The sequence below is a fragment of the Podarcis erhardii genome (assembly GCF_964252035.2).
Source record: "Podarcis erhardii genome assembly, chromosome: 14".
NCBI lineage: Eukaryota > Metazoa > Chordata > Lepidosauria > Squamata > Lacertidae > Podarcis > Podarcis erhardii.
In genome coordinates this window covers 53580889-53605927 of record NC_138503.1, presented here as the reverse complement: position 1 = coordinate 53605927, position 25039 = coordinate 53580889, and the positions used below count along the sequence as shown (strand labels likewise).

The window sequence follows — 25039 nt, the reverse complement described above, 5'->3', positions numbered from 1 at the left end:
CCCATCACACACTTGAACAGAAATGCACATAGTCAAAACAAAACAAATTCCTTCCAGTAGCACCTTAAAGACCAACTAAGTCAGTTCTTGGTATGAGCTTTCGTGTGCATGCACATGTCTGAAATGCACATGTCTGAGTGAGAAATGCACATGTCTGAGTGAGAAATGCACATGTCTGAGTGAGAGTGCGCATCCCAGCACAGCAAAACATTAGGCACTCAGAATGTAACTTTTGCTCGTCTGTATGTGCACAACAAACATTAGCTTTTGTATGCTTTGCAACTCAGGACATTATTCATTCTCCCTCCCTCTCTCTCAAGCTAGTTTCTTCTGTTCAATTAAATAAAAACCAAGGCCTTTGGGCCTCTCTGCAGAATGGACACATCTTCAGAATCACACCTGCGATTACATTTCCTGGACAGCTTTTTTCACTTCCATCTCCAAAGCGTCGTCAGAGCTTATAACTTCCTTTCTGTTCTCAGATGATTTGTCTGGCACCAGAGGAGGTGGAAGTCTTTGTGAGAGGCATGCGCAACCTCGAGGTTGTGGGTGTCTGTGTGCATATATGTGTGCCCACACCCAGGGCCGGATTGAGGTTGGATGAGGCCCTAAGCTACTGAAGGTAATGGGGCCCTTTCTATGTCCAGCTGTCCTTTGTCAACAACAAATTGCCACTGTTTTTTGTGTTGAATATATGCTATATGGGGATTTATGGACCCAATAGGTATCTCAAGCCATTTGCACATCTTGCCGTGCAACCAGTCCATGCAGAATGTAGGCAGCCTATATATAGAAATGAGCAAAGCAGTAATATTTGAGGGAGCAGGCGGGGCCCATTACTTACATCATAGGAGCCGACACAACGCAAAACACTGCTGCTGTATGTAGGCTTTATTATATTTGTTTTTTATCTTATGTTTTGGAAATGTACATCCAGTTGGTTTTTTCCTTTATTTTTTGGGGGGCCCCCAAGAGAGTGGGACCTGAAGCTATAGCTTGTTTAGCTGATACGTAAATCTGGCACTGGCCACACCCGTAACTTTTAAAACAGACAATGCTATTCTTTTAAAAATGACAATTTTCGCATGCGAATATTGCAGCCAGATGTTTCTTATTTTAAAGGATTGATGCATTTGCTCACATTCACCCCTTTCCCCCTTTATTAGGGCAACATTTCCTTACCTATCAGACTGAAAGTTCCTCAGGGCAGATCTCCCTCTCTCCCTCCCGCTCCCTCTCTGAGTATTTATCACATTCATATCCTGCTTTTCATCCAAAGAGCTCAGAGCTGTCCTTACACCACTCCTGTGAGGTATGCACACTGAGGGCTAGCTGCTTGCTCAAACCCACCCAGAGGTTCTTTCAGCTCGATGGAACCTTAATGCAGATATCTGTACTTAAAATTTTGTCTGTTTTTAAACAGATGAAACATAAATATTGTATGGAGGACATGCCGCCCACTTGCAGCCTTTTACAAATGGCTGTATCTCAGTGCATCTTGTATATTCAGACCATTGTTGGTTTTAGAAATTTGTCCTTTTCCAGCTAAAAGCCTGAGCAAACTTCAGCTGGTATGAATTTTCCAGGGCGCTCTGATCTCGATTTCTCTAATCAACTGGTGCCTTGGGGAGGGAATAGGTTAAATACTCCCCCCCATACATTCTCTCTCTCTCTCTCTCTCTCTCTCTCTCTCTCTCTCTTAATAGTACCCTTTTCTTTTGAAACTGGCTTTCCTTTCAAAGGATTCATCAGCAAGGGGGGCAAATCAATGCTCTCCCCGCCAGCACAAACATGGCTTTAAACAATGCAGATTTCTAAGTTAGAAATCTGTGCCTTCCCCTTAACAGTATATCTCTCACCGTGCCTTGAAAAATGGCACATTAACGATGCAACAACAAGAAAATGTGCACACCCAGCACTCTCTCGAATTCTGGAAGTGTGACTGCAGATTCTCTCATCCTCTTGCTTTTCCCAGCCCTCCCCAGGGATTTATAGCTCAAAGCAAATTCTGTATCAAATGCACAGCAGGCAGGAGGGATGTTTGTGGAAATAAGAGCGTAGCTGTACTCTCCCCAGCCTAGCTTGGGAAGAAATCCGGGTTGATTTTTTGGGCAGGCATTTAAGAGATGGAAGGAGTGAGTGAGAATCTCTCTCTCTCTCTCTCTCTCTCTCTCTCTCTCTCTGTGTGTGTGTGTGTGTGTGTGTTACAAATAGGAAACAAGCAGGAGTGATGTTCAGGATGGGCTGGTTTCTAAGGTCTTCCCAGTTTTGTGGCTCACCTCACCTGGGAGACTACAGAGTAATCTCAGACTTCCCCCACTAAGCCGGCTCTCTGGGAAGCTGGACATTTTGAGCTGATGAGAAATCGCTGGAAAATTCTGTTTGCCCACACGCTGCAACGTGATGTGATCCTATCAGCTTGCCAGGCAAACGCAAATCGCTAAACCCTGAACGAGGGAGAGCGGAGCGTGTTGAACAGCACAGCGGCTGCTGCTGTATTAGGTTGTGCAAATGCAGAAACAGGTGTGTGTAGAGAGGGAGACACACTACCGCCAGGCCATCCTGGGATTGAAATTGCAGGTTGCTTCAGGAAGCGTTGGCTCTTCGCTGCAATCCGTGGTTCGTTTTATTGGGGTTTCTCGAGGACGCTGCTCAGTCCTCTGGGCTCAGTGACAGAGCCCCCACTTTGCAGAGAGAATGGTTGGGTCCCGGGGGTCTCCAGATGTGGCCCAGAGCTTGATCTGGGGCCCTCACTCATTACAATACGTAAAAATTGGAAGGAAATCAGGAGCCCCATCAAATGAGGTTCAGATTGCTTGAAAGAGCATGGCATCACAGTGACATTTAAGGAAATCATTTCATAAAGAAGGAAACTGAGCTGGTTCAAGTCCATTTCATAAGACCTTGGGCATCAGTCTCGTACGACTCTCAGGGACCCATCCAGCTCTGAAATTTTATGTTATTTTATGTGGGTATCATTGCCACTGTTCTGAGTAGAACTTCATTCAGAGTAAACAGGTTTAGGATTGGCCTCAGAGTCACTGGAGCACTCTCAACAGCTGTGAGTAGTCTTAGTCACATTTTTAAAAGCTATGAAGCAGTTTGCAGATTTCAGAAATGATCCCACCTTGTCTGAGAGTCCATTGCATTCCTAACTACTTGTAATAATTTTGGGTGGTTTTTTTGGGGGGGGGGAACAAAAAACAAACCAAAAGGGTCAAACTTTGAACCCTTGTAAAGGCTGCTTTATTAAATGGTTACGTTTTCTGAAATAATTTATTAAATTTACACCTCACCCTTCCTCCAAGAGTGCAGGGATAAGAGCAGGCTTCCTCAACCTCGGCCCTCCAGATGTTTTTGGCCTACAACTGCCATGATCCCCAGCTAGCAGGACCAGTGGTCAGGGATGAAGGGAATTGGAGTCTCAAAACATCTGGAGGGCCGAGGTTGAGGAAGCCTGGATAAGGGCACAGTGGATGTTTGTCACCTTCGCTCATAAACGCAGAGGCGTAGCGTGGGGGGTGCAGGGGGGCCGGCCGCACCGGGCGCAACATCTGGGGGGCGCACTCGCAGCTCTCTGCCCCTACCTAGCTCACTCACTCTCTCTCACTGCTGTGCTGGCTGTGCGAATCCGATCCGAGCCGCCGGGTCGCCGCCCACTGTGGAGGGGGGGGGGTGCCAGGCGTGCGGGTTAGGGGGCACAAATTACTTGCCTTGCCCCAGGTGCTGACAACCCATGCCACGCCACTGCATAAACGAACTGTAAAATGCTGAGCAGTTTATCATTTTCAACTTATCCTAGCTGATGTCACGTGAATAGTTTCCTTTGCACCTTCATACTGATGTTTTACAATGCATGGAGAAACTTAGGGGTTTTGAGCCCTGTGTTGTTACCTGCTTGACTTAACAGTCTGTCTGTCTGGAATACTTTGTGCATTTTTCATATATATGGTTGCATCTGTTATTTTAAAAATAAAAACATATACAAAAAATTAAGTCTGCAAACAGAAACCATTCTGCAGAAATGATTAATAACAGCAATAATGTTTGGTGGAAATGTGACTTTCTGGAAGAAGAGATAACTAACTGCCCACACTGTTGCAGGCACCGCAACCGTGACTCTTCATATCAATGCAAAGTGTTGGGAGGTGTAATCATTTAAATGTAACCACCGAATGGGAGGCAACTGACCTGGGCCTTCTCCCCTATGCACCAAGGAACCTTGGTGGTCAAAGTTTGCAAATTCTGCAGCTCCACCCTTTTCACAATGTGGATAAGAAACTCTGCTCAAATAGTAGCATCTTCTGTTACCAGCTCTGCTGGGCAATCCACCTTCAGGAAAAAAGGCTTTGGGGGGGGGGGTGTTGAGAAATTATAATGGGCCTCTCTGTGTGAAGAAGCCTTGACCTTGACCAAGGATTCCCGTTCAGTGTTGTGTGTTTGCTTCAACCTGTTGGACGAAGCCACTCTTCCCTGTTGCTGATGGGTCTTGTGGGTATTTGTGGTTAACAGAATAGCAACCTGCACAAGATGCCTTACAAAGGGAAGGAAGGAAGGAAGGAAGGAAGGAAGGAAGGAAGGAAGGAAGGGAAAAGTCCTTTTTCAGAGGTCAGATGGCCACCTGCCAGGGACTCTGGACTAGATGACCCTTGGCAGTCCAATTCCATTTTACTGTTCTAAGATTTTTTAAATCTCCGATTGTTGGGGCAGCAAATTAAAATAAGTGCTTCCCACTTGCAGTGTTATAAATGAAATGGAATTGACATTGCTTCCTAGAGATAGTTTCTGTGTGTTTTAACTGCTGCTGGCCAGGAATAAAATCGAAATGCTTTTGTGAACACACCCGACGTCTTTGCAAACCCAGCTTTCGTAGTCTTTGCAAAACCAGCTTTCGTACAGAGTATACTGCAGGTACACACTGCAACGTGGGAAGACTGCAAATGGCTCTCTTTTCCCAACGAAAGGTGTAACAGATATGAATATCCCCCCTCCCTTTTCTTACCCCCCCCATGTTAAGCCAAAGACAGCATGTGAAAAGGTGTTCAAAGCCAACAGCTGCATGCAGGACTTGCCCCCGAACCCTGGAGGGTGGTGCAATGGCCAGTATGTAAGGCTGAGACTGGAAAGGCCTGGGTTCAAATCCCACACCCCGGCAAGCAGCTCACTGCAACCTTGAGCCAAATTTGCCACCTCTCAGCCTCACCTGCATATGCAGTTGCTGATGTGATATAATGGGCTGGGGGGCAATTCAGTTCTTCTATTCAGTTCCTTGCAGGAAATGCGATGCGTCTCTCAGGAGGCAGCTGACAGACTGTGTCTTCTCCTGGCTCATCAGGGAGATGCCATGGCTACCCATCGATCCAGCGCTCCATTAGGCCACAAGGGAAATAAGGCACAAATACACCCTCCCTTACCCTGCTCTCCAGTCAAAAATCTTGGGGTCCAGGATTTCCAGTTGGGAAATTTAAAGTTTTACATCATTGGTGGTTGGGGGAGGGAGCGCAAGGATCCCCCTTAAGGCCAGATTCCTCCTTGCCCAGAACTGGGCATTTAAATCAGGCAGTTACAAGAGCACAACATTGCCAAAAGGAAACTCTGTAAGATCATATTGCCATTTATGCCAGCTTGTGCAAATGCATATATCAGTATCTGGCTATCGACCCACTGAGGCCTGTGACCCAGCAGACGCACAGCCAAATATTCAGATTGGACTCCCCCCTTTCTTAGGCAAGCTATATTTGGGTTTCAGCAGCTGAACACCCAAATGGGTGAAGGGTCAACACCCCCTTGCTGCACCCGAGTCCTAAAACATGGGAACAGAGACCAGAAAACCTGTAGCTCATCCACCGAGCCTTTACGGAAAACCCCAAAACCCTAAAAGATTCCCCAATTGTTGGTGAAGGAAGATGCCCCACACCTTTGCCACAAGACCTATTTAAATAAATCAAGTTGTCTGTTGGAAGGATGGGGGAGAAGACATAAAATACAGTCAGAGCCAAAATAGTTTATGGTCATTTCCATAAACTGGGACAAAATCGGCAGCCTACAGTTGAGAATTTGTCTTTTTTAGGGAGGGGGTCAAAATTGAAAAAGCTTTGTAATCCATAGGTTTAAAACTAGCAAGCTTTATAAAGCAAGGGGGACACATGGGAAAAAGACTTTGATCTTATACATGAAAGCTTTAATACAAAGAAAAAATAAGCGTGCGGGGGGGGGGGGGGGGGAGACCTTGACTGTTTCTAACCCCTTTCCTACCCTGTAGGCAAGTCTAATAAATAAATATTTCAAGGTTCCTCTCTAAGGACGGAGTTCTAGTACACACACTTGCAATGGGTCCGACTCCTGAGTAAACGCGATCAAGACTGTGCTATTGATCTTCTAGAAATAATTTGTGAAACCGGCCTCCCCTCTCTTTCCCTCTTCTTTGCTAGCAAAAGGGTGGTGCCTGCAAAAAAAAAAATAACGGTTCCCAAAAGCTTTCCATACAACCACCAACAGCTTAAAAAAACCAAGCAAAAGGTTTTATTTTCCTAACAAGCAGCATTGCTAATCTAATCACACACACACAAACTGCAAACTATAACACTGAGATTTGGCGTGTGATTTTTTTTTATTTAACAGAAAAAACAAGAAATGAAGACTTGTAAATTTAATAGGAATGTAGTGTAAACTGGTGATAGACGCCATAGTGAAAGTACTACCCACAGTGAAAATAGTGTTAACACCACTACTACAAACTCACTAATGTGCTTCTGTAAGCAATTATGTTTGTGAAGTTAAGCATTCTTTAATAATAATAATAGTATTATGTATTATTATTATTTAAAGGAAAAATGTGATTTCAATAGGGTTGACTCGCAGGAAAGTAGATGTAGGGTTGCAGCCCCAAAGCTTGCATCAGGGGTGAGAATCTGGAAGCTGGAGGAGGGCTGTGTGTGTGTGTGTGTGTGTGTGTGTGTGTGTGTGTGTGTAAAGCTTGCTTCAAGGTTAGAACGACCTTTGGTAAGTGGTGGGAGAAAAAGAATTTTTTTTACTATTCTGTGGTTCAGGCAGCTTCCTAAATTAATGCATTTACGATTCCTCAGGATATATTAGCCCTGGACAGCTACTGAATTAAATCTGGGGTTTTTTTGGGGGGGGGGCGCGCGCGCGAGAGAGAAATCCTTAGGACTACAATCCTCTGCACTTACCTGAGAGTACACAGAGCCACAATAGGGCCTACTCCCGAGTAAACATCCACAGGCTGTGCTGTTAAATAGGCTTTTTTGGGGGGGGGGGTTGGGGATATAACTGCAACTCTTAAGCTCCAGTTTCAGGATGGACAAACCGAACTGGGAGGAGAATCTATCGATCGATCGATCTATTCAGAAGGAGAAAAAATATATATACATTTTGGGCTCGACAGTTTGTTGCAAAAACCACCAGCAACATTCCTGGCTGCTAAAAATAAACACAACGTTTCACAGATCTCGGCGGGATGGGAAAAGGAAGTATGTGCTATTTTTTTGCGGGGTTGCGGGGGGGGGGAGAGAGATGGTGAAAATGAAGAACAGCCCCCTCCCTCCATCTAAAGTCAGACGAATTGGTCTAAATACTTACGGCAAAGCATGTTTTTCCCCCGGATAAAAATTAAAGGGGGGGGGGCAAATGCAATAACTTCTGGTTAAGGGCACCCCAACACTCCCCCCCCCGGAAAAAGCTTGGCATGGAACTGCAAGCCTTGCCGGACAGCTCTTTCCATGCACTAACCTGGAAGGCGGCGCGTTGCAAACAGGTTTTTAAAAATATATAAAAATACTGAAATAAGGGGAAAGAGGCAAGGAAAGGAAGAAAAGCGCAGAGCGATCTTCAATAAGGCTCTTTTTAGACGTCTCGTCGTCCTCCTCTGCCCCCCCCATACCCCACCCTGCTGCCAAGATGGCTCCCAGCTGTTGTTTACCGGGCGGGGAAAAAGCGAATTTTTAAAAAATGGGTGGTTTGTTGGGTTTTTTTTTTGCTTTTTTAAGAGAGAGATGCAAAAGGTGGAGAGGGTGGGGGGAAAATCCGCCAGCAGCCTTGCAGTGACAAGCGGTTCTGTGCGAGTAGGAACCTCTTTTTTGCAGCCGCGGAGGCGACTGGACCCAACTGAAGATTTATTGCAATTTTTAAAATTGCAAAATCTCCTCCCGCAGCTGGGGAGGGATCGGGCGGGTTGGGGACCCTACCTCCCACTCCCCCCCCGTGCATTTTTTTTTTTTTTGCAGCGGGAAATGGCCACGATGTGTGGGGGAGGGAGAGGATCGGGCCCTTCCCTCTCCCCCCCCCCCCCGCCCGCGAGAGCTGTATTTTTCTTGGCGCAATCCTCAAGCGCTTTCTTGCCTTCGAGTAAACCCCTCCGGGAGGGAAGGCGGGCGGGCCTTACTCCCGAGGAGGAAGCGCGCGCGAGGATCCGGCCGGGGAGGAAAATCTGGAGACGCGGGGGAGGGACTGGGTGGGTCACTAACCCGGAGAGGGCGGGGTGGGCTCTCGGGCGCTGTAATGAAATGCAGATTTGCGCCCCGGCCTGATGGGAACCGCTTATATATATATATATATTAACGGGGGGGGGGGTGTTGCAAAAGGACGCGCCTTTGCAAAAAGGAAAATAAACAGGCAGCGCTTTCGTTTTACTGACGAAGCAGGGATTTATCGCACAGCTTCTCTTCCGCCCCCCCCCCCCTATCAAAAGAGGATCCGGGTGTGAAAACATTAAATATTATTAGGGGGGTGCTTTTTAAAAAAACCCATCGGCTGGATCCAGGCTTGTACGCTTGCTCTGCTCCAGAAAGAGATGAGGCTAAATAAATACAGTACACCCCCCCAAAAAACCCGACCAGGCACCCCCCCCCTTGCATGGAAAACCGGGCATCTGATGCAACCTTCGCTCCACGTCTCTTGAGAGGGGGCTCCGTCCAGCAAAATCATTTTTTGGGGGGGGGGAGGAGGGGAATACCTAATTTATTTTTAAAAGATCTGCAAGGCTTAAAAAAAAAGCACACAATTCCATGCAAACCCGTTACCGTTGTAAAATAAAACCGGAGTGGTGGGAAAAGAGGCGGGGGGCCCTCCCTCTTTTCTGCATTCTGCCCAGGCGGCGGGGCTCTCGCCCCTCCTCTTTTTCCCTCCCCCCCCCTTAAAAAGAAAAAAAAAACAATTCTCTTGTTGCTCCTCCGCTAATTTGGATCCCAGCCATTCAATCCCGAGGCGAAGTCGTCACTCCTTCACTAGCGGGGGGGGGGGGGGAGAAAGAGAGAGACCAAGCTTGGCTATTTGTTGCTATCTCCTTTTGCATCGCGACGTTTTAACGCCCCCCCCCCCGCCAAAAAAAAAAAAACCATTAAAAGAAGTTTGCATTTTTCTTCTTCGGCTTCTATTTTCGGTCGCTTTCTCCCCCCCCCCCCCCCCCGCGCTCTCTCCTTCCCAAAGAGGGCGGCCTAGAAACTGCCTCGCTGGAGCTTCGGGGGCAGTTTGAAACTGCTAGGTGGGTTTTTTTGGTTTTGTTTTTTTACGTTTACACTGGAATTAAGTAAGAGTAGGGTGTCTCCCCTCCCCCCTTCCAATTTTTCTCCCTTCCCTCTATCCATTCAGGGGCAAATAAGTGTCCAAAAGCGATTTTTGTTTAGTTTATTTTGCTTTATTATTTTGTTTTATTATTATCTTGTTTTATTATTATTGCAAATACACTCTTAATTCACACAAGCAAAATAATTATCCGGTCCAAGCAAACGCAGCTTCCAGATCTCTTTCCTTCGGGTAGCTTTGCGGGGTGGGCGAGTTTAATCCGCTACAGCAAAAAAATATTCTAGAATTGTACCGGTTCACAGGGATCTCCAGGGATCAACTAGCTCAATCTCCCTAGCAATGCAGTTATCACAGCTAAATCACCATATTGACTCAAAACAAGCTCGAAAACAGGAATTAGGATTTTTTTTTGCTTTTCGTTTATGTATATATACATACATTTAAAAAGTATGTCTAAATCTGAAACATTACCTGCCAATTCGGTTTATAAAGGCAACCAGTTTGTCCCTCCGGTCGCCCTGGTTCAACGGCTTTGCAAAGCGAAATGAGGTTGTTGGGGCGGGGAGGAAGAGTCCAAACTGGACTCCGGACAGCCGGCTCCGTTTACTCCGAAGTGAGACCCAAAGTCCACCGGCCATTACTCCCACGCCAAAGGGCACAGGCTCGCAGCCAAGTTTCCAGACGTAAACTGCAAATATCCTCGCCAGCACCGCGCTCCCAAGACCAGGCCTGGGATGTTTGTTGGCCGGAGAGATCGTGTAGACACAACCAAGCGGCGTGAAAGCGGATCAAGCTAGAGAAGCCCAGTGTTCAGGGTTCTCCCGTCTCTCTCGGGGGTGAGGATAAATCCGAAGTCCCTGAAAAGTGTAGTTGGGGCCTGGGGGGGGGGAAATAGGATGGAGGGCTGAGCAACTCCGGGGCGGAGGGACGACCCCTCCCCAAGGCATTAATTCGGATTGCAAGGGGGGGGAACCACCCTGGCAAAACGGGAGGGGCGCTGCTGTGGGTTTGGGATCAGGCTCCGAGACCCCCGGCCGCCCCAATGTCTGGGGGGGGGGTGCAGCTTTCCCTGGCTCTGCCCCACAGGAACTCCCAGAAAGGATAGATCTGGTGCGCTCCCCCACGAACCCCCCAATAAAGCCTCTAAGCTGAGGTCCTCTGCGGCCCCGATCCACGCACCTTCACTCGGAAGTAAGCTGCACCTCCATACCGAGCGCCCTTGCCCCACCCCCGGTCGCTTTGCTCCCAAGCCTGGGCAAGCAGCAGCAGCAGCGCGCTGCCTTACTCTCAAGTAAACCGCCGTCCCTGCAGAGCTGCTGCGTGGTTTCCATCCCACCCACCTACCCAACCCCCGTCCCCGGTTGTCTTACCTGCGGAGGAGGGGTTGGGGTGGGTTACATGGCGGAAGCTTACACCTGAGTAAACATGCCTAGGCTCGGGCCGCCGATGCTGCGCTTGCTTTCCTCCCCGGGAGTTTAAGGCCGGCTTACTTCCGAGTAAGCATGCAGAGCGGAACAGACACCCCTCCCTCCCTCCCTCCTTTCTATGCGCTGCAACCCGCCTGGGCCGCCAAAAACGCTCCGGGGGCCACCAGTCTCCCCACCCCCCTCCCCCAAAGAAATGTGGGGCAGGCAGGCGAGGCGGTGGCCGGCTTGCAACCCCTCCCTCGGGGTTGGGGGGAAGGGCTGGAGATGGCAGCTCACCCCCCCCCGCCCCGATTTTCTGTTTATGATCAGCCAGAGCAGACCAGAGGCAAAAAAACAAAAAAACCCGGGGTTGGGGGGGACACCTTGAAACCGCCTCTCCGAATTCCCACCGCCCGCTTCGCCCATTCAGCCCTCCCCGCCGGGGAGCCTTGAAACTTCCCCTCCCCACTCTCGCCCGGCTCGGTCCATAATTGGCTTTATAAGGATGGCGGCGGGCCAAAGTGTTTACATGAGGCTGAGTGGCGGGCGGGGCAGCCAATGGGGAGGCCTACTATGAAATTTTGGCTGGCTGGCCCGGAGGGGGGGCGGGATGCAAGGAACAATGCTTGTTTCATTGCTAAAGAGGCTTCCCCCCCTTCCTCCCCTCCCCCTCTTTTTTTTTTTTTTTTAAGAGATCCACGGAGAGGAACTTGAAAGGGGTTTTTTTTGGTGGATTGCACCTATTCCAAGCCCGGGCTGTATATGTGTGGATCTTGAAGTCTCCCGACCGACAAGGCGCCGACCTGGAGCTTGCGAGGAAGCCGGACCCGTTCACACGACGAGGGAACCCGAGTTTGTGAAAGCCGCCAGCCGAGGAACCCGCCTGTCCGGCCGCTTTTCAGGGTGGAGAGGGGAGCCCCGGAGAAGCAGGCGAGGACCTTTTTGGATGCTCCGAGTGGAAGAGGAAGAAGGGGGGAGGAAGGCCGCTGCAGCCCCCACCCCGGAAAAAAACCAAAACACCCCGCTTGTGGATCTAATTTTTTGAAACACGGGAGGGAGGGAGGGTTGGGGTCCAGGTGCGAGAAAACCCGGCCGAAGAATGCCAAAGAAGAGGACTAGATAAAAATTAAAAATACAACTCCTTCCGAAAGGTAAGCTTTGCAACTCTTGCTGACTTGGGAAGTTGTCTCTGGGGAGGGGAGGGGAAAAAAAAGCTTTCTCAGTAGTGTAGGGGGGGGGAACCCCAGGGCAATTTCAGGACCGGTCCTCCCCCTCCCCCATCGCCCCTCTCCACTTTCCCTCCTCTCCAAATTTTTCAAAATTCCTCTTCTCCGGACCAGGGCGCCCCAGATTTGGTCTCTCCTCCCCGCCCCCTTCTCCGTGGCAAAGAGAACCCAAGAACCAGGCATTTTCGGTTAGGCTGCTTTTAATTAAAATCAGGAGTCCAGCCATGTTTTTTTTTTGGGGGGGGGGGTTAAGAACTGAGATCAAGGAAAGTAAAAGGCATTAAATGACATTCTGTACACGCACAGCCGGGCCCCCCCGCACCCCAAATATATATATATGTTTGGGATGCGGTGGTCTGGTTTTCATTCCCATCTGATCTTAAAAGTGTGCCCATATCTCTCACACAGGAATCCGAAGTGTGTGTTTCTGTATATTAAGGCCAAATAGGAATTAAAACAAGAACCTTCCCTCTCCAAAGAATAAAAATTGAAGCTTAGAGAAAGAAGTTATGGGGAAGGGCTCCCCCCCCAAAAAAAACCCCAATACGTGCAATTGAAATGGACAAACGGACCATTTGCCCTTTATATCCTTAAAATGCAAAGCCGCCGATTTATTTATCTTGTGGCTTATAAGAAAAATGGGAACAAATGTTTCAATCTTGTGTCTATTTCAGCGGCGTGTATTGGATTGGGGTGGGTGTTGTCTAATAAACACGGAGGTAGTTTTAACTAAACCCAGATTAAAGTAAGAAACTCTTAATTAAACCTAGTAAGGGACCAAACGGGGATTTTTGAACACTGCGTTCTCTTCAACCAGTTCATAAGAACCAGTCTGAGGAAATTCCAAGGCGATATTTTCCCCTGGGAACAGAGAGCTAAAACATCGACTAAATTCATTTTTTTTTTGGGTGATTTTAAGGCTGCTGGTGAATGACTTCAGGGTTGGAGAGAGGGAGAATAGCTTTTCTTTGAAAAAGAAAGTCATTTCCCAACAAGTCCCTCTTCCACTCCCTCCATTTTTTCAGTGAGCTGAATTCTAAATCTTTTGGAATATTTTATGGCGGCGGGGGAGAGGGAAACAACCAAAAATACTTTGGAAACTTCTCTCTGCATTCCTCCTCATTTAAAAGAAGGCATGGTTGATTTTTTTTTTTTTTTAATGGCAGACATTGGAGCCTCATTTTTTGGAGAGAGAAAAATTCTGTCCCCTGATTTGGAAGCGACCCCCGCTGAGTAACCAGACGGAGGATACAAATGGTTATTCTTGCCAGTGTTACTAGGGACTAAGCTCCATTGAACCCGGAGAGACACTGAAGACAGTGGGGTTTACTCCTGGGTAAATGGGGCGAGGATTGCAGCCTTGCTTCTTAAAGACAGTCAGCTCGGCTTCCTAGGAAGGAAACTAGCACGATTTCTCGCAGAGAAGGAGAGCGCAAGAAACCTTTATTTTATTTTAAATTCCAACCAGTGTAGGGAGGTCGTCGCTGGAAACCGGACCGGGTTGGTGGCTTCTTCAATAATAATCATAATAAAACCCCATTTTCCTTCCGAGCCATTCTGCCCAAGTGGCATGAAGAAATCTCGGGCTCCTTATCAGGGCCAGCTAGCAGCGTGTGCGTAAAAGGTTAAACATTAAATACTTTTCCAGGGCTAAGAAGATGATAAAATATGTAATGGGTTATTTTCGCCTCCGGGCGAGTAGGAGCTCCCAGCCCCCCACCCGCCGCCCTTTCTACATTTTTGTCGACCCACATCTGATAAGATGGAGGGGAAGGAATGAGGATTTGTCAAAATCGATACTGGGGAGGGAGAGGGTGTTCAGGCAAAACGTGAGAGGAGAGGGAGAGGGCAAAAAACAACAGACCAATCGGGATTTTAAAAGACAGTCCATTTTAGATAACAGCTAGAAGCCAAAGAAGGTGGGTCTGGTTAAATTCCTCATATCTCCCCCCACCCCATGACCGAGGTTGCAAGAGAGGCAGGAAAGTGTCTCGGTTAAGGGCGCGATCCTAAAGAGCCCTTTCCACCCCTGGGGAGCAAGTCCTTTTCAGCCAAGGCGTTTCGGATCGGGCCGCGCAGCTGCCGTTCCAAGCGCGCTGAACGTGAGCCTGATTCTGTCTCTTTCCGAAGCAAGCCCTGTCGACTTTAAACAGGGCTCTCTCACGCTCGCTCTCTGCTTCCGAAAGGGCGGCTGGGGCACGATCCTGCGCCTATTTACTCGAGAGTAAGCCTCAGCCCATCGGAGCTGGCTGCCCGGGAACACGGGCGCGTATCGGCGGCGGCGGCAGCTTTCGATTGCAGGCCAAAGGAGCTTACTCGCGAGTAAACAGCCGCTTGGGAGAAACCTCCCTAACTTCTTAAGTGTCTTTATTTTGTACACACACACATTTCTCCCCCTGCAAACAAAATGCAACGTATATATTCTAATTTTTTTTTTTTTAAGTCTTCAAAATGTGAACTCGGGTTCCAGGGACGAATCTTTGTTTTTTAAAAAAAAATTTGGGGAGCGCTGGACGCCCACTTCCTTGGGAGTAAGCCCCATTGCACCTCGTGAGGTTTACTTGTGAGTAAAGAAGTCTGAGTCTTGTTTCCTTGCTTTTCTCCTCTCGCCTTTTTCGAAGGCGCAAAAAAAGGCAGCTCTGTGTGTGTATATATGTATATATGCCGGGCTCCCCTTTCCCGCTGCAAATTGGAGACCCCTCGGTGGGGCTGGGTGGGGGTCTGGGAGGGAAACTCGAGCTGCTGCTGCCGCCGCCTTTCTGCGAGACTCAAGCGGCGCCTTTCGCCTTCTTTTGCAGGCTCCCGTCCGGGGCCGCCTGGGCAGCCGGAGCCCCGCGCGCGCGGAGAATGGTTGCGCGGCCGGGCGCGCGGCGCGGGCAGCGGCGCTTGTTGTCCTCGCTGCGCCTTCGCTGAGTCCGGCGGCGGCGGGAGCGCAGCATGGATGGGCGAGACCTCGGCGGGCCCCCGCGCGCCGTCCACCTCCCGCCGCCGCCGCTCCTCTCGGGCCTGGCCGTGGACGGGCATCACCGCGCCGCCGCCGCCGCCGCCCGGCTCGCCCCCTTGGCGGCCGGACTGCCGCCCGCGCCCCTCGGCCCCGCCAAGTACCTCGCCGCCGGACTCAACCTCCATTCCCACGCGGGTAAGTCGACACGCAGACGTGGAGAGGGGGTTGGGGGGTGGGAGGGTGGGAAAGAGGAAGATTTATTTGGGGGGAGAGGAAAATGGGGTGTGTGCTCTGCAAATTTACCTTCAAAATGCCCCCCACCCTTTAGGGGGTCCCAAGCTTGGAAAATTGGGTTGGTTTCCTTCCCCACCAGCCTCCAAAAATATACTGTATAATCCCGCTTTCCGAAAAAGAGACAATCCCTTAGCAGGCTGGCTCCCCCCTCCCCATTGCATTTAAATAGCAGTAAAAATAGCTGGATAAATACTCTACAGTCTGTTTGCCACCCCACCCTAAGAACAGACTGAGCCCCCTGCCAAACAGATCTGCCCTTTCCCCATATGACTGAAGCTGCCATAAGACAGAAAACCTCGGCATGTCCTAGAGCACCCATCCCATAAAAATGAATTCAACAAAATAAAACCTTGGGCTCCCTTGGGAGCAGCACTCTGCCCAATAATTCGAGATGGGGCATTATAGAAGTGCCTGGCAGCCTTAAGTCCACATCAGCCCCCGCTTTTTAATAAAGATGACACATTAATTCTGCTTCCTAAAAACAGACAAATCCCTCTTTGGTAGGCTGGCTTTCTTACCACCCCTACCCCCAAAAGCGATTCTACTTAAATAGTCTGTATGGCTTTGGGAATACTCTGTTGTGCCCCCTCCCTGCAAAACAGACCACCCCTTTCTCTACATGGCTGTAGGTCCCTTGAGCCAGAAAACCTGGGGGTCCCATAGGAACAGCCCTCCAACCGATAATAAAATGAATGCAATAGAATGAAGCTTGGGAACTGATAGGAACCTGCCCTATAATGCCAGACAGGCTGCTTTGGATAAGGGCACAGCCCCCCCCCATCCCTGTCTTTTAAGGCTATGCCCTACATAGAGCAGTTGGCTTGGGGTGCCCTTGGCCCTTCCAGCCAGCCTGTTCTCCCAGAGGAGTCGGGCCATCAGGATTTCTTGAAATCACCCCCTCCCAAGCATACACAAAGCTTCACACACATTTTCAAGAGCAGCCGAGAAGCATAAATCTTGGCCGGCCTGGCAGAAGCCGGCATTCCAGACCTGTGGAATTCTAGACCCGCAGGATCCCACCCTTTTCTGGCAGCGGGAAACAGGCCTTCCTTGGCTGTGCAGCTGAACTTGAACCCTTGAACAAAACGCCTGTATTTTAAATAAATACGGGCAAGGAAAGCTTTCCCTTTACAATCTGGGGAGCGATTGTACCACACCGGTCTCTCTCTCCCACACCGAGATATTTGTGCAAACTGGGTTGTGTTGGGAGAATGGGTGCCTCTGATGGTCGACTCTAGCGGTGGCGGCTGTTGCCTTAAATAAGTCTGGAAGTTGTTCTCTTATTGCCAGTTTTATTCTTGCTGCTGATGACTGCCGGACTCTTTCTGCAGTGTGGATTCTGTGACTTTGCATAGCACTGAATGTTCCAATCGCTATGGGTTTGTTTGTTTTTTGCCCTCTGCCCAACATAAAGCGTAAAGTGGGGTTGAGGGGAGATGATTTCTCCCTTCCTTCTCAGGGGAGGGGCAGATTTAAGATTTTGCCCGCTTAGCAAAGCCATTTGGCAGCCCCTCCAAAGTTTCACGGATACTTTGGGTTTGCAGGCATTGCTGACAGATGGCTGGGGACATATTTTTTTAGAATCTCTTCTCTCCCCTTCCCAAACTTTTCTTCTTTTCACCTTGCAAGATTTGAATGGCATCTGTTGTGGATCAAGTTTTTTGCATCTCAGTTGCAAAATAATATGTTTTTACTAGAGATTCGGATTTATTTATTTTTTGTTGTCATAGCTTATAATTTAAATGCATAGAGAATAATACAAGAAACCTTTTCAAATGTTGTGGTTTGAATTTGTAGAGGTGGAGAATAATATGGAAGAATGTTGTGGGGGAGGGACACTGCCCCCTCTCCCCCCTCCCTGTTTCTGGGCACCTTTTAAAATATCCAAAGATTCTTTTGTCTTGCTAAAGTCTGTTTATCTTACTGGGCCTGCCGTCTTCAAATATATACATTGCGCAGAACTTAGCTGGCTGTGTTTGGTTAGTTACCAGTGTTTGCCTGTGTTGATTTTAACTTTTTTTTATAAAAGTGAAAGTGTTGAAAAGAATTGTTGCCAGGATTGAAAAAGAAAAGAATTATTTATCATGTGCCCAAAGCAAACCTGGGTTTCTCTTAAATGCACTAATGGCGGGTAAAAACCTGTGCTTATTTATTCATTTCTTGGCTCTCAGGTAGAATAAACTTGCATAGTAGGATCCATCTTTTTTTTCTTTTCTTTTCTGAAGAAATGCCCCCATCTCCTGCAATCTTCTCTTGGAATTCTTTTGTGTGCGAGAAATGATTGTTCTGCAATGAAGTTAAAGTGCCATCTTTGGGTGCGAGGGCAAGTGTGTGCATGCTATTTGAAACAGATGAAAAGTTCTAGTGTTTACAGAAATTCCTTGTTCCTGGACTTCTTTCTAGCCCTCTGGAGGTGAAGGAGGGAGGGCACAGTGGGCTCTGTCTGTGCATGTGTGTGATATGAAATCCAGGAGAGCATTAATCCATGCCCAGAACCTTTTAAAAAGTGCCTCTGCAGGCATGTGCTCATTTTAGCTTGGGATGGATTTTTGCGGTTGGGTATCTGTGCAAGAGCCAAGCGGTAGCTGGTCTTCTGAAAAAATATTTTAAAAGCCATAGACAGAAAACTGCTGTGTGGAGAGGAATCTAAGCCTCCCCAAAACCCTTTAAAACAACACCACTCGTTCCCAACTTGATGGGGTTTTTTCCTTGCAGTTTTCCCCGAGTGCTTTAGGCGTTTTTCCTTCCCTGTTAAGGCCTAAGACTTTGAAGCTGCCTGGTGTTTCTTCCCCCCTTCTCTTCCTCTTCTTCCCAAATTAGATTCCCATCCCCTTTTGTTGTTAAATACTTGGATCAGACAATCCACCCAGAGCATGGGCTAGGTTTAAAAACAGCTGGCAGCCTTCTGCAGATGTGCGGCATCCTGTTGCAAAACTGGAGGGAAATGGTGGTGGCTTCAGGGATGAGGACCTCAAATTCTGACATCTCTCTGGCCCTTTTAAAACCTGTGCTGAGGATTGCTGGAAGCCAGCAAAAGGCAAATGTGTGTGTATGTATGTGTACACACACACACACACACACACACAGACAGAGAGAGTTGTACTACAATGCAGTGCTGTGTGTTTGCCTTCTCTCCCCCCCCCCAATAGAAAAAAGAGAGAAGAAAGCGTTAGGCGTGCATAGGTGACTTGGAGTTTACCAGGAGGGGTTGGTAGGGTGACAAGTTTTGCAATAATGAAACCTCACCCACATGGAATGAATGACTTTGAAATTTTGCAAACCTGATTGCCAACATCTGCAAAGAAGGAAGTCTGGTGAGTTGAGAGGGAAGATTTATTGGCTTTCTGAATAGGTGGCACCGCCAATTTTCCAGGTGCTAAAACAAGGGGTGTAGAATGAAGAGCAATAAAACTAAGCACATGAGCAAACACCCTTTTATTTAACACCTCCCCCCCCCCCCACTCCTAGGGCAATCTCTAATCTTTGAAAAAGTGAACTCATTGTCCAGACAAACTCAAGCTGAGAATAACACTCAGGGTTGTTGTTTTCACATTGGGGGGGGGGGGCGTTTAGCATTTAATTCTTTCTTGAGGCCTCATAGCTGCTGGAGAGGTTCTTAGAATCTGTTGAAGAAAACCGCTGACGTTCACTGCATATGCGTCTGTATATCCTATGTTGAGGTTGTTTTCTGATAGGATACGGAACCATTTTAGCCTACTTTCGGTTTAGTCTGATCTCTGCCTGCCCACTTTTCCAGTTATGATCTGACAGTTCTAAACCAGAGCTGTGAAGAACCACTTTTCTGATCGCCACTGGTGAACAGGCATGAGCTTCCAGGCGAGCAGCTGGGAAGTTTTTACAAAAGTTTGTGTGTATTTTATATAGATTTAGAAAATCTACAAACATACATGTGAGTGTATACGCACAGATTTGGTAGCAGTTGTCTAAGCATCAACCCCCCCCCCCCGCCCCAAGCTATGATTTTGAAGATACACATGATACAGTAAGTTTGTTGAATTGAAACAAAACCAGATTGCTGGATGGAAAATGGTGTTTCTGCTGTCTGGAGTTCAAAATTAGAAAGTTGTGGGCCAGTAACTTCTGCTCACTTACCTGCAAAGTTGTTCTCAGTTCCTGCACACCTGGAGCTCAGCCGCAGGAGAAGGACTGTGAGGTATTTAAAGGATTTATAAACCCAGTTGTCTTGTAAGGTTATACCTGGTGTCTCTGCTGTGGGTGCCCCCACCTTCAGAGGGCAGGCAGGCAGGTAGCAAGCAAGCAGAGAAGGGCCTTTTCTGTGGTGGTGCCCCAGTTTGGGAATTTCGTCCCGGGAGATGTTCACCTTTACACTACTCACGTTACTGCACGATGGGTGCCAGAGCCAAACAATTTTATTTGCTTTTAACGTGGGGGGGGGGGCGACACCACAAAGTCCTTGCTGCTTTTGATGGTGTCTTGTTGTTGCAAGTTTTCTTTGCTGCGACTGAAATTCTGGTGGTGTTTATCCGATGTTTTTAATTGCGTTCTTGGAAGCTGCTGCCTTCGAAACTAATAAATTTTGAAAAGGGAGGGTGGAAACAGAACAAACTTTTTTAAAAAACCAAACTCTCTGGCTTTGGGGCAAGCCCCAAACGGCTTACCTCTGGAAATGGATCTGGTACGATTCGTGCCCTTTTATCCCTTTCTTTGTAAGAATAGGCACATTTCTTTTGGGTCGTGAGTAGGGAAGATTTTCCAGATGGAAAGGCCAAAATGGAGCAACCTTGCGATGGGTGGGGTGGCTGAGGCTGGGTGGTTTGTGCATTCCTGGGGTGGCTGAGGGGTGCAGAGTATCTCCTCTGTGCTGTCCTGAGAGATTTTCCTGCGGGATCTGTGTCCATGAAGGCTTCACCATTTTGATGGAGGAAACAAAATGTGACCATGGAAAGGGGTTGGACTAGATGACCCTTGGAGATCCCTTTCAATTCTACAATCCTATGCTTCTGCAACAAATCGAATGGGGTGCAGCATCTGCTGTCTCAGTGGCCAGACAGATGCCCCACTGAAAAACCCACAAGCAGGATTTTTTAAAATTCATTATTCATTTTCATTCATGACATACATCTCAAATTATTAATGTTTACTATATATTCCTCCCTCCCTCCCCTCCAAGACTTCCCCCAACTTGCATTTCTGGTTTGTTTCTATTTTCACCCGCTTTGCTATCTCTTAACAGAAAAGGTTATTAATAACATAACTTCAAACCTAAAAATAAAATTAAATGCATCATCTTATTTCACTATCTTCTAAACATTTTCTGATGCTAATAATGTGGATGTTTATTTAAATCCTGCCATCAAGTCTATCACCTTTCTTTGTTTCTGCAAATATAATAGGAATGGTTCCCAATTTTTTTCAAAGTCTCTGTTGTCTTCTTCTCTTGGCCTTTCTGTCATTTTTGCCAGTTCTGCATAGTTCATCAACTTCTCTTGCCAATGTTCTTTAGTTGGTATTTCTCCAGTCTTCCAATTGGAAAGTCTTCTCCAGTCTTCGAATTGGAAATTAGAAGACTGGAGAAAGCCACAAGCAGGATTCAAGCACCCAGAGCCCTTTCCCCTTCAGTGGCTACTGCGATTCAGAAGCATCGCTGCTTTGGACAATATAGCAGCCATTGATGGTCTTCTCCCCCAGAGGACCTTCCTCCCTCTCAGTCCACAACTGCTAAGTTTCTTCAGTAGCTGGAGCCTGAAAAAGAGGAGGCTGAGAGGGAGATGTGCCATCTTCAAATAACTCGAAGGCTGTCACAAGGAAGATGGAGCCAGCTTCTTTTCTCCTGCTTTGGAGGGTAGGACTCGAACCCATGGCTTCAAGTTAGGAGATTCCAATTCAAGATCAGATTCTGACAGTAAGAGCTGCTTGACTCCCTTGGCAGGTGGTGAACTTTTCCTTCCTTGGAGGCTTTTAAGCAGAGTTTGGTGCTTTAGTTGAGATTCCTGCTTTGTAGCGGGGCTGGACTAGATGATGCTCTGGGGTCCCTTCCAACGAGACAGTTCCTAGGCACCCTGCTGGAAGTCTTTTGAAAGTCCAGCTGACATAGTGGGTGTGGATCACATCCAGTGTGGGATGCGGATTAAATGTGCGTCTGTTACTCTTAAGGAGCAGTTGCCATCATCCTGGCTTCTATTGCTGGGCTGCTCTGGAGCACAACAGCCTCTTGGGCCAATGATGCTCACAGCATCAGGGCGAATAAAAGCAAGTTATCACACGACCTGTGCTTAAACTGTGGAACTCCTTGCTGGATGACTTTAAAGGAGGATTAGACAAATTCCTGGAGGAGGAGAGGGCGACTGATGGCTCCTAGCTGGCAGCGCTGCATCTGAACCTCAGTTGCAGGAAAGGAGAGTTGCTCTTCTGCTTGAATCCTGCTTGCTATTTTCCCACTGATGCGTCTGGTTGCGTCTGACGTCCTGCACTAGATGGGCTATCTATTCTTCTGTCCTTATGCTCTTACTAGTGGAGAAAGCAATAGTCCCCTGCCCCGAGCAGCTTGCAGTATAAATTGCAGCAGAGGAAGGGCTCAGGAGCCCAGCCTCTTTTGGGAGAGCTGGATCAGGCCGCCGAATAAATTTTGGAGATCCCAACTACACACTCTGAATTGGCTGCCTTCCTCCTCCTCTGAAGCCACATATTTAGATGTGCACCTGTTTGATTTCCACCCGCCCTGTCTTAATCCCAAATAGCTCCTAGTACCATACATCATTTCCAAATTGCCCAAACCTGCTGATGCAGGCAAATTCATTGGGTTCCATTCCAAGCGAAGATAACCGGCATCTGGGGGCCTCTCCAGATGTTTTGGAGCACAACTGCTGTCCAGCCCAGCCCAGCTTTGGTTCCCACCCCAAACATCTGCCTAGCCTCAGGTTGGTGAAGGTTGCAGCTGGAGGGGTTGTTTGAGTTTTAAGTATGGCAGCAATCTGCACCTGAGGCACAAGGAAACGGGTGGAGGAATAGAAATACAGTGGTACCTCGGGTTACAGACACTTCAGGTTACAGACTCTTCTAACCCAGAAATAGTACCTTGGGTTAAGAACTTTGTTTCAGGATGAGAACAGAAATCATGCGGCGGCAGCGGGAGGGCCCATTAGCTAAAGTGGTGCTTCAGGTTAAGAACAGTTTCAGGTTAAGAACGGACCTCCGGAACGAATCAAGTACTGTACTTAACCCGAGGTACCACTGTATACAATACGATACGATAGTCTTTATTGTCATTGTCCCATACAGAACAACAAAATTGGGGGGGGGGGGATCTACATAAGACATTCAAAACCAACAAGCTTGTTATCCCAGCTATCCCAACCTGGTTAGCCCCTAAAAACTCTGATACCCCATTTTTAAAACACAATATACTCCCATAGAGACTCCTTACACTGCATTTAAAACCAAAATCGCATTTGGATAGAAACTGTTTCTCAGGCGGCTAGTCCTAGTCTTTATAACCCTGTACCTTCTTCCAGAAGGCAGAAGCTGAAAGAGATCATTTCCGGGGTGTGTTCTATCCTGTGCACTACACCCTTTTAGTGCAGAGGTTTTCAACCTTGCTGAGTCCACGGCTCCCTTGGCCAACTACATTCTTTCTGCGGCACCCCTGGGGGGCTCAGGGGCCCAGTTATGTCACCCTTTGCTTGCAGAGCAGGCAGCCTCTCACCCTTTTTTGAACACACTCCCTTGTGGAGTGTTCTCCGAGCCTCCTCTCCTCTCACCTCTCCTTGGGAATCCTCCGGGCAGCCGCCCCTGGTCTCTGAGCTGCCCCAGAGAGAGATGCCTCCTCACACTGCTCCACAGGGACTTGGGACTTGTCTGTCCATTCCCAACTGCAAGGGCTGGTGGGCTGGCTGGCTGGGCTCCCTCGCCCGCTGGCTTGCTTGCTCGCTCCTGGCAACCAGCACCCCCTGACCAGCCCCAGAGGCATCATTCACCTGGGGAGCTTATAGCCAGGGCTGCTGCAACGAACAGCTGTGCAAGCCTTTGGGAGGCAGAGATGTGAAAGGGCATCAGAGGAGGGAGGGAAGGAAAGAGGGACAGAGGCCAGTGTTGACTACGACACCCCTGACCAGCATTCAAGGCACCCCAGGGTGCCACAGCACACTGGTTGAAAACTACTGCTTTAGCGGTTATAGTCAGCCAGCACCACGTGCAGATTTTGTTCAAGGGCGTAGTAAAAACATGTAGGGTATTGATTTTTTCCTTCCTTCCTGTCTGGCTGGCCATTCCCCACCCCCTCTCCCTGCTTCCTATCCCAAGCGAGGGTTGATTCAAATGTACAGAATGCCTGCTCTTTTTTTAAAAAAAGAAGACGACCAAGCTTCAAGTCCTCATCGTGCAGGAAAAATAGTCAGCTGCCATTTCCGAAGGGGGCACAGCTTTACCCTTTGGACATTCTTTTTCTCTCATCAGCCGTTGCATGTTGGATGTGCAGGAAGGGATTTCTCACTCTGCTGGCTTTGACACTTTTCCATTTGAGATGACTGCAGCTGCTTTCTGTTCCTAAATCGTCTCCCCACCCCGCAGTCACACTTCCCTTGCCCTGGCAAAAAAAAATTTAAATAACAGCCCCCCCCTTTAGTTTTTGCATTAAAGTTATGGGAAGTGGAAAATCATGGGGAGAAAGAGTGTGTGTGTGTGTGTGTGTGTGTGTGTGTGTTTGTGTGTTTAGCAGCCCCATCCAAATGCAGCCTCCAGCTGGAGACAAGGACTGTCGTGTCTTGGTCTCCCAGTCCTAATAAATGTCTCCTTTTAAAAACAGCTGCTGCAGCTTTTCTGGTTATTTTAAACCCTGCCTTTGGAAGAGATTTGCCAGGCAAGCCTTGTCTCTAGGTAGAGTCCTCTGGTTCGCTCCCCTCTGGTGAACAGGGTGTGTTTGTGTGTGTTGCGAGGGGGTGGGGTGGGGGGTTGGGAGCGGAAGATGGCCTTGCTGGCAGGAGACTCCCCACCAGCTGCCTCGCATTTCCCTGAATTTATTTTTAATGCTAACTTTCCCAAGAACAGCAGCCTGTAAAGAGATTGGGTTGGGGAACAGGCTGGCCTTTGTGCAAATAATGTGGGGGGTGGGGGTGGGAGAGAGCAGAGGCGGCGTTTACCTTCTCTGACTGGGACCTGGCAGAAGGACGTTGCAGTTTGCAACAGCGCCTTACTCTCTTGAGTAGACTTATTGCCTGCTTTGGCCACAGCGACACACGCCTTCGTTCCCCCTGCTTGGATTTCAGCAGCATGCCTTTTGAAAAGTTGCTTGGAAATGTCCACAGGTCGAAAGAGCCAGACTGTTGGCAAGGGACGGTTACAGGAAGCAAGCAGCTCCCTCGATGCAACAGATTCAGGGCACATAAAAGATAGTCCTTGGACCTGGCTTGCGACCAGATGGGCGGCCAGTGCGTATTTTTTTTAAAACAATGGTGTGACACATTGTCTGCCTGATGCTCTCATCAGCAACCCAGCGGCTGCATTCTCCACCAAAAGGAGATTCTGAACCAAGCCCAAGGGCAGCCCCACATAGAACACATTGCAGCGGTCCAGGTTCCTATCATGTGCACTGTGGTGGGCAGCCTATCCCCGTCTGGGAATGGCCATAGCTGGCAAACCAGAGAAGGCTGATG

General features: G+C 48.4%; 1 protein-coding gene and 1 long non-coding RNA gene across 4 annotated transcripts in view; one reads left to right on the top strand and one right to left on the bottom strand.

Annotated features, from left to right (window-relative positions):
- Positions 1-7274: 7274 nt before the first annotated feature.
- On the bottom strand, positions 7275-8639 carry LOC309329041. The gene is made up of 2 exons (XR_014151036.1): positions 7750-8639; positions 7275-7360 (listed from the first exon to the last, which is right to left on the bottom strand). It is a non-coding gene; the product is annotated as an uncharacterized lncRNA (long non-coding RNA).
- A 1148-nt stretch (positions 8640-9787) lies between these two features.
- The window catches only part of TNRC18 (trinucleotide repeat containing 18), a 136957-nt gene continuing 121705 nt past the window's right edge, over positions 9788-25039 (top strand). For all 3 annotated transcript variants that reach the window (XM_081839450.1, XM_081839449.1, XM_081839448.1), the window contains exons 1-3: positions 9788-10376; positions 11639-12097; positions 14971-15311. In XM_081839450.1, the coding sequence (XP_081695576.1) occupies positions 15110-15311 (202 nt within the window). In that variant the 5' untranslated portion in view covers positions 9788-10376; positions 11639-12097; positions 14971-15109. The remainder of the gene's footprint in view (positions 10377-11638; positions 12098-14970; positions 15312-25039) is intronic.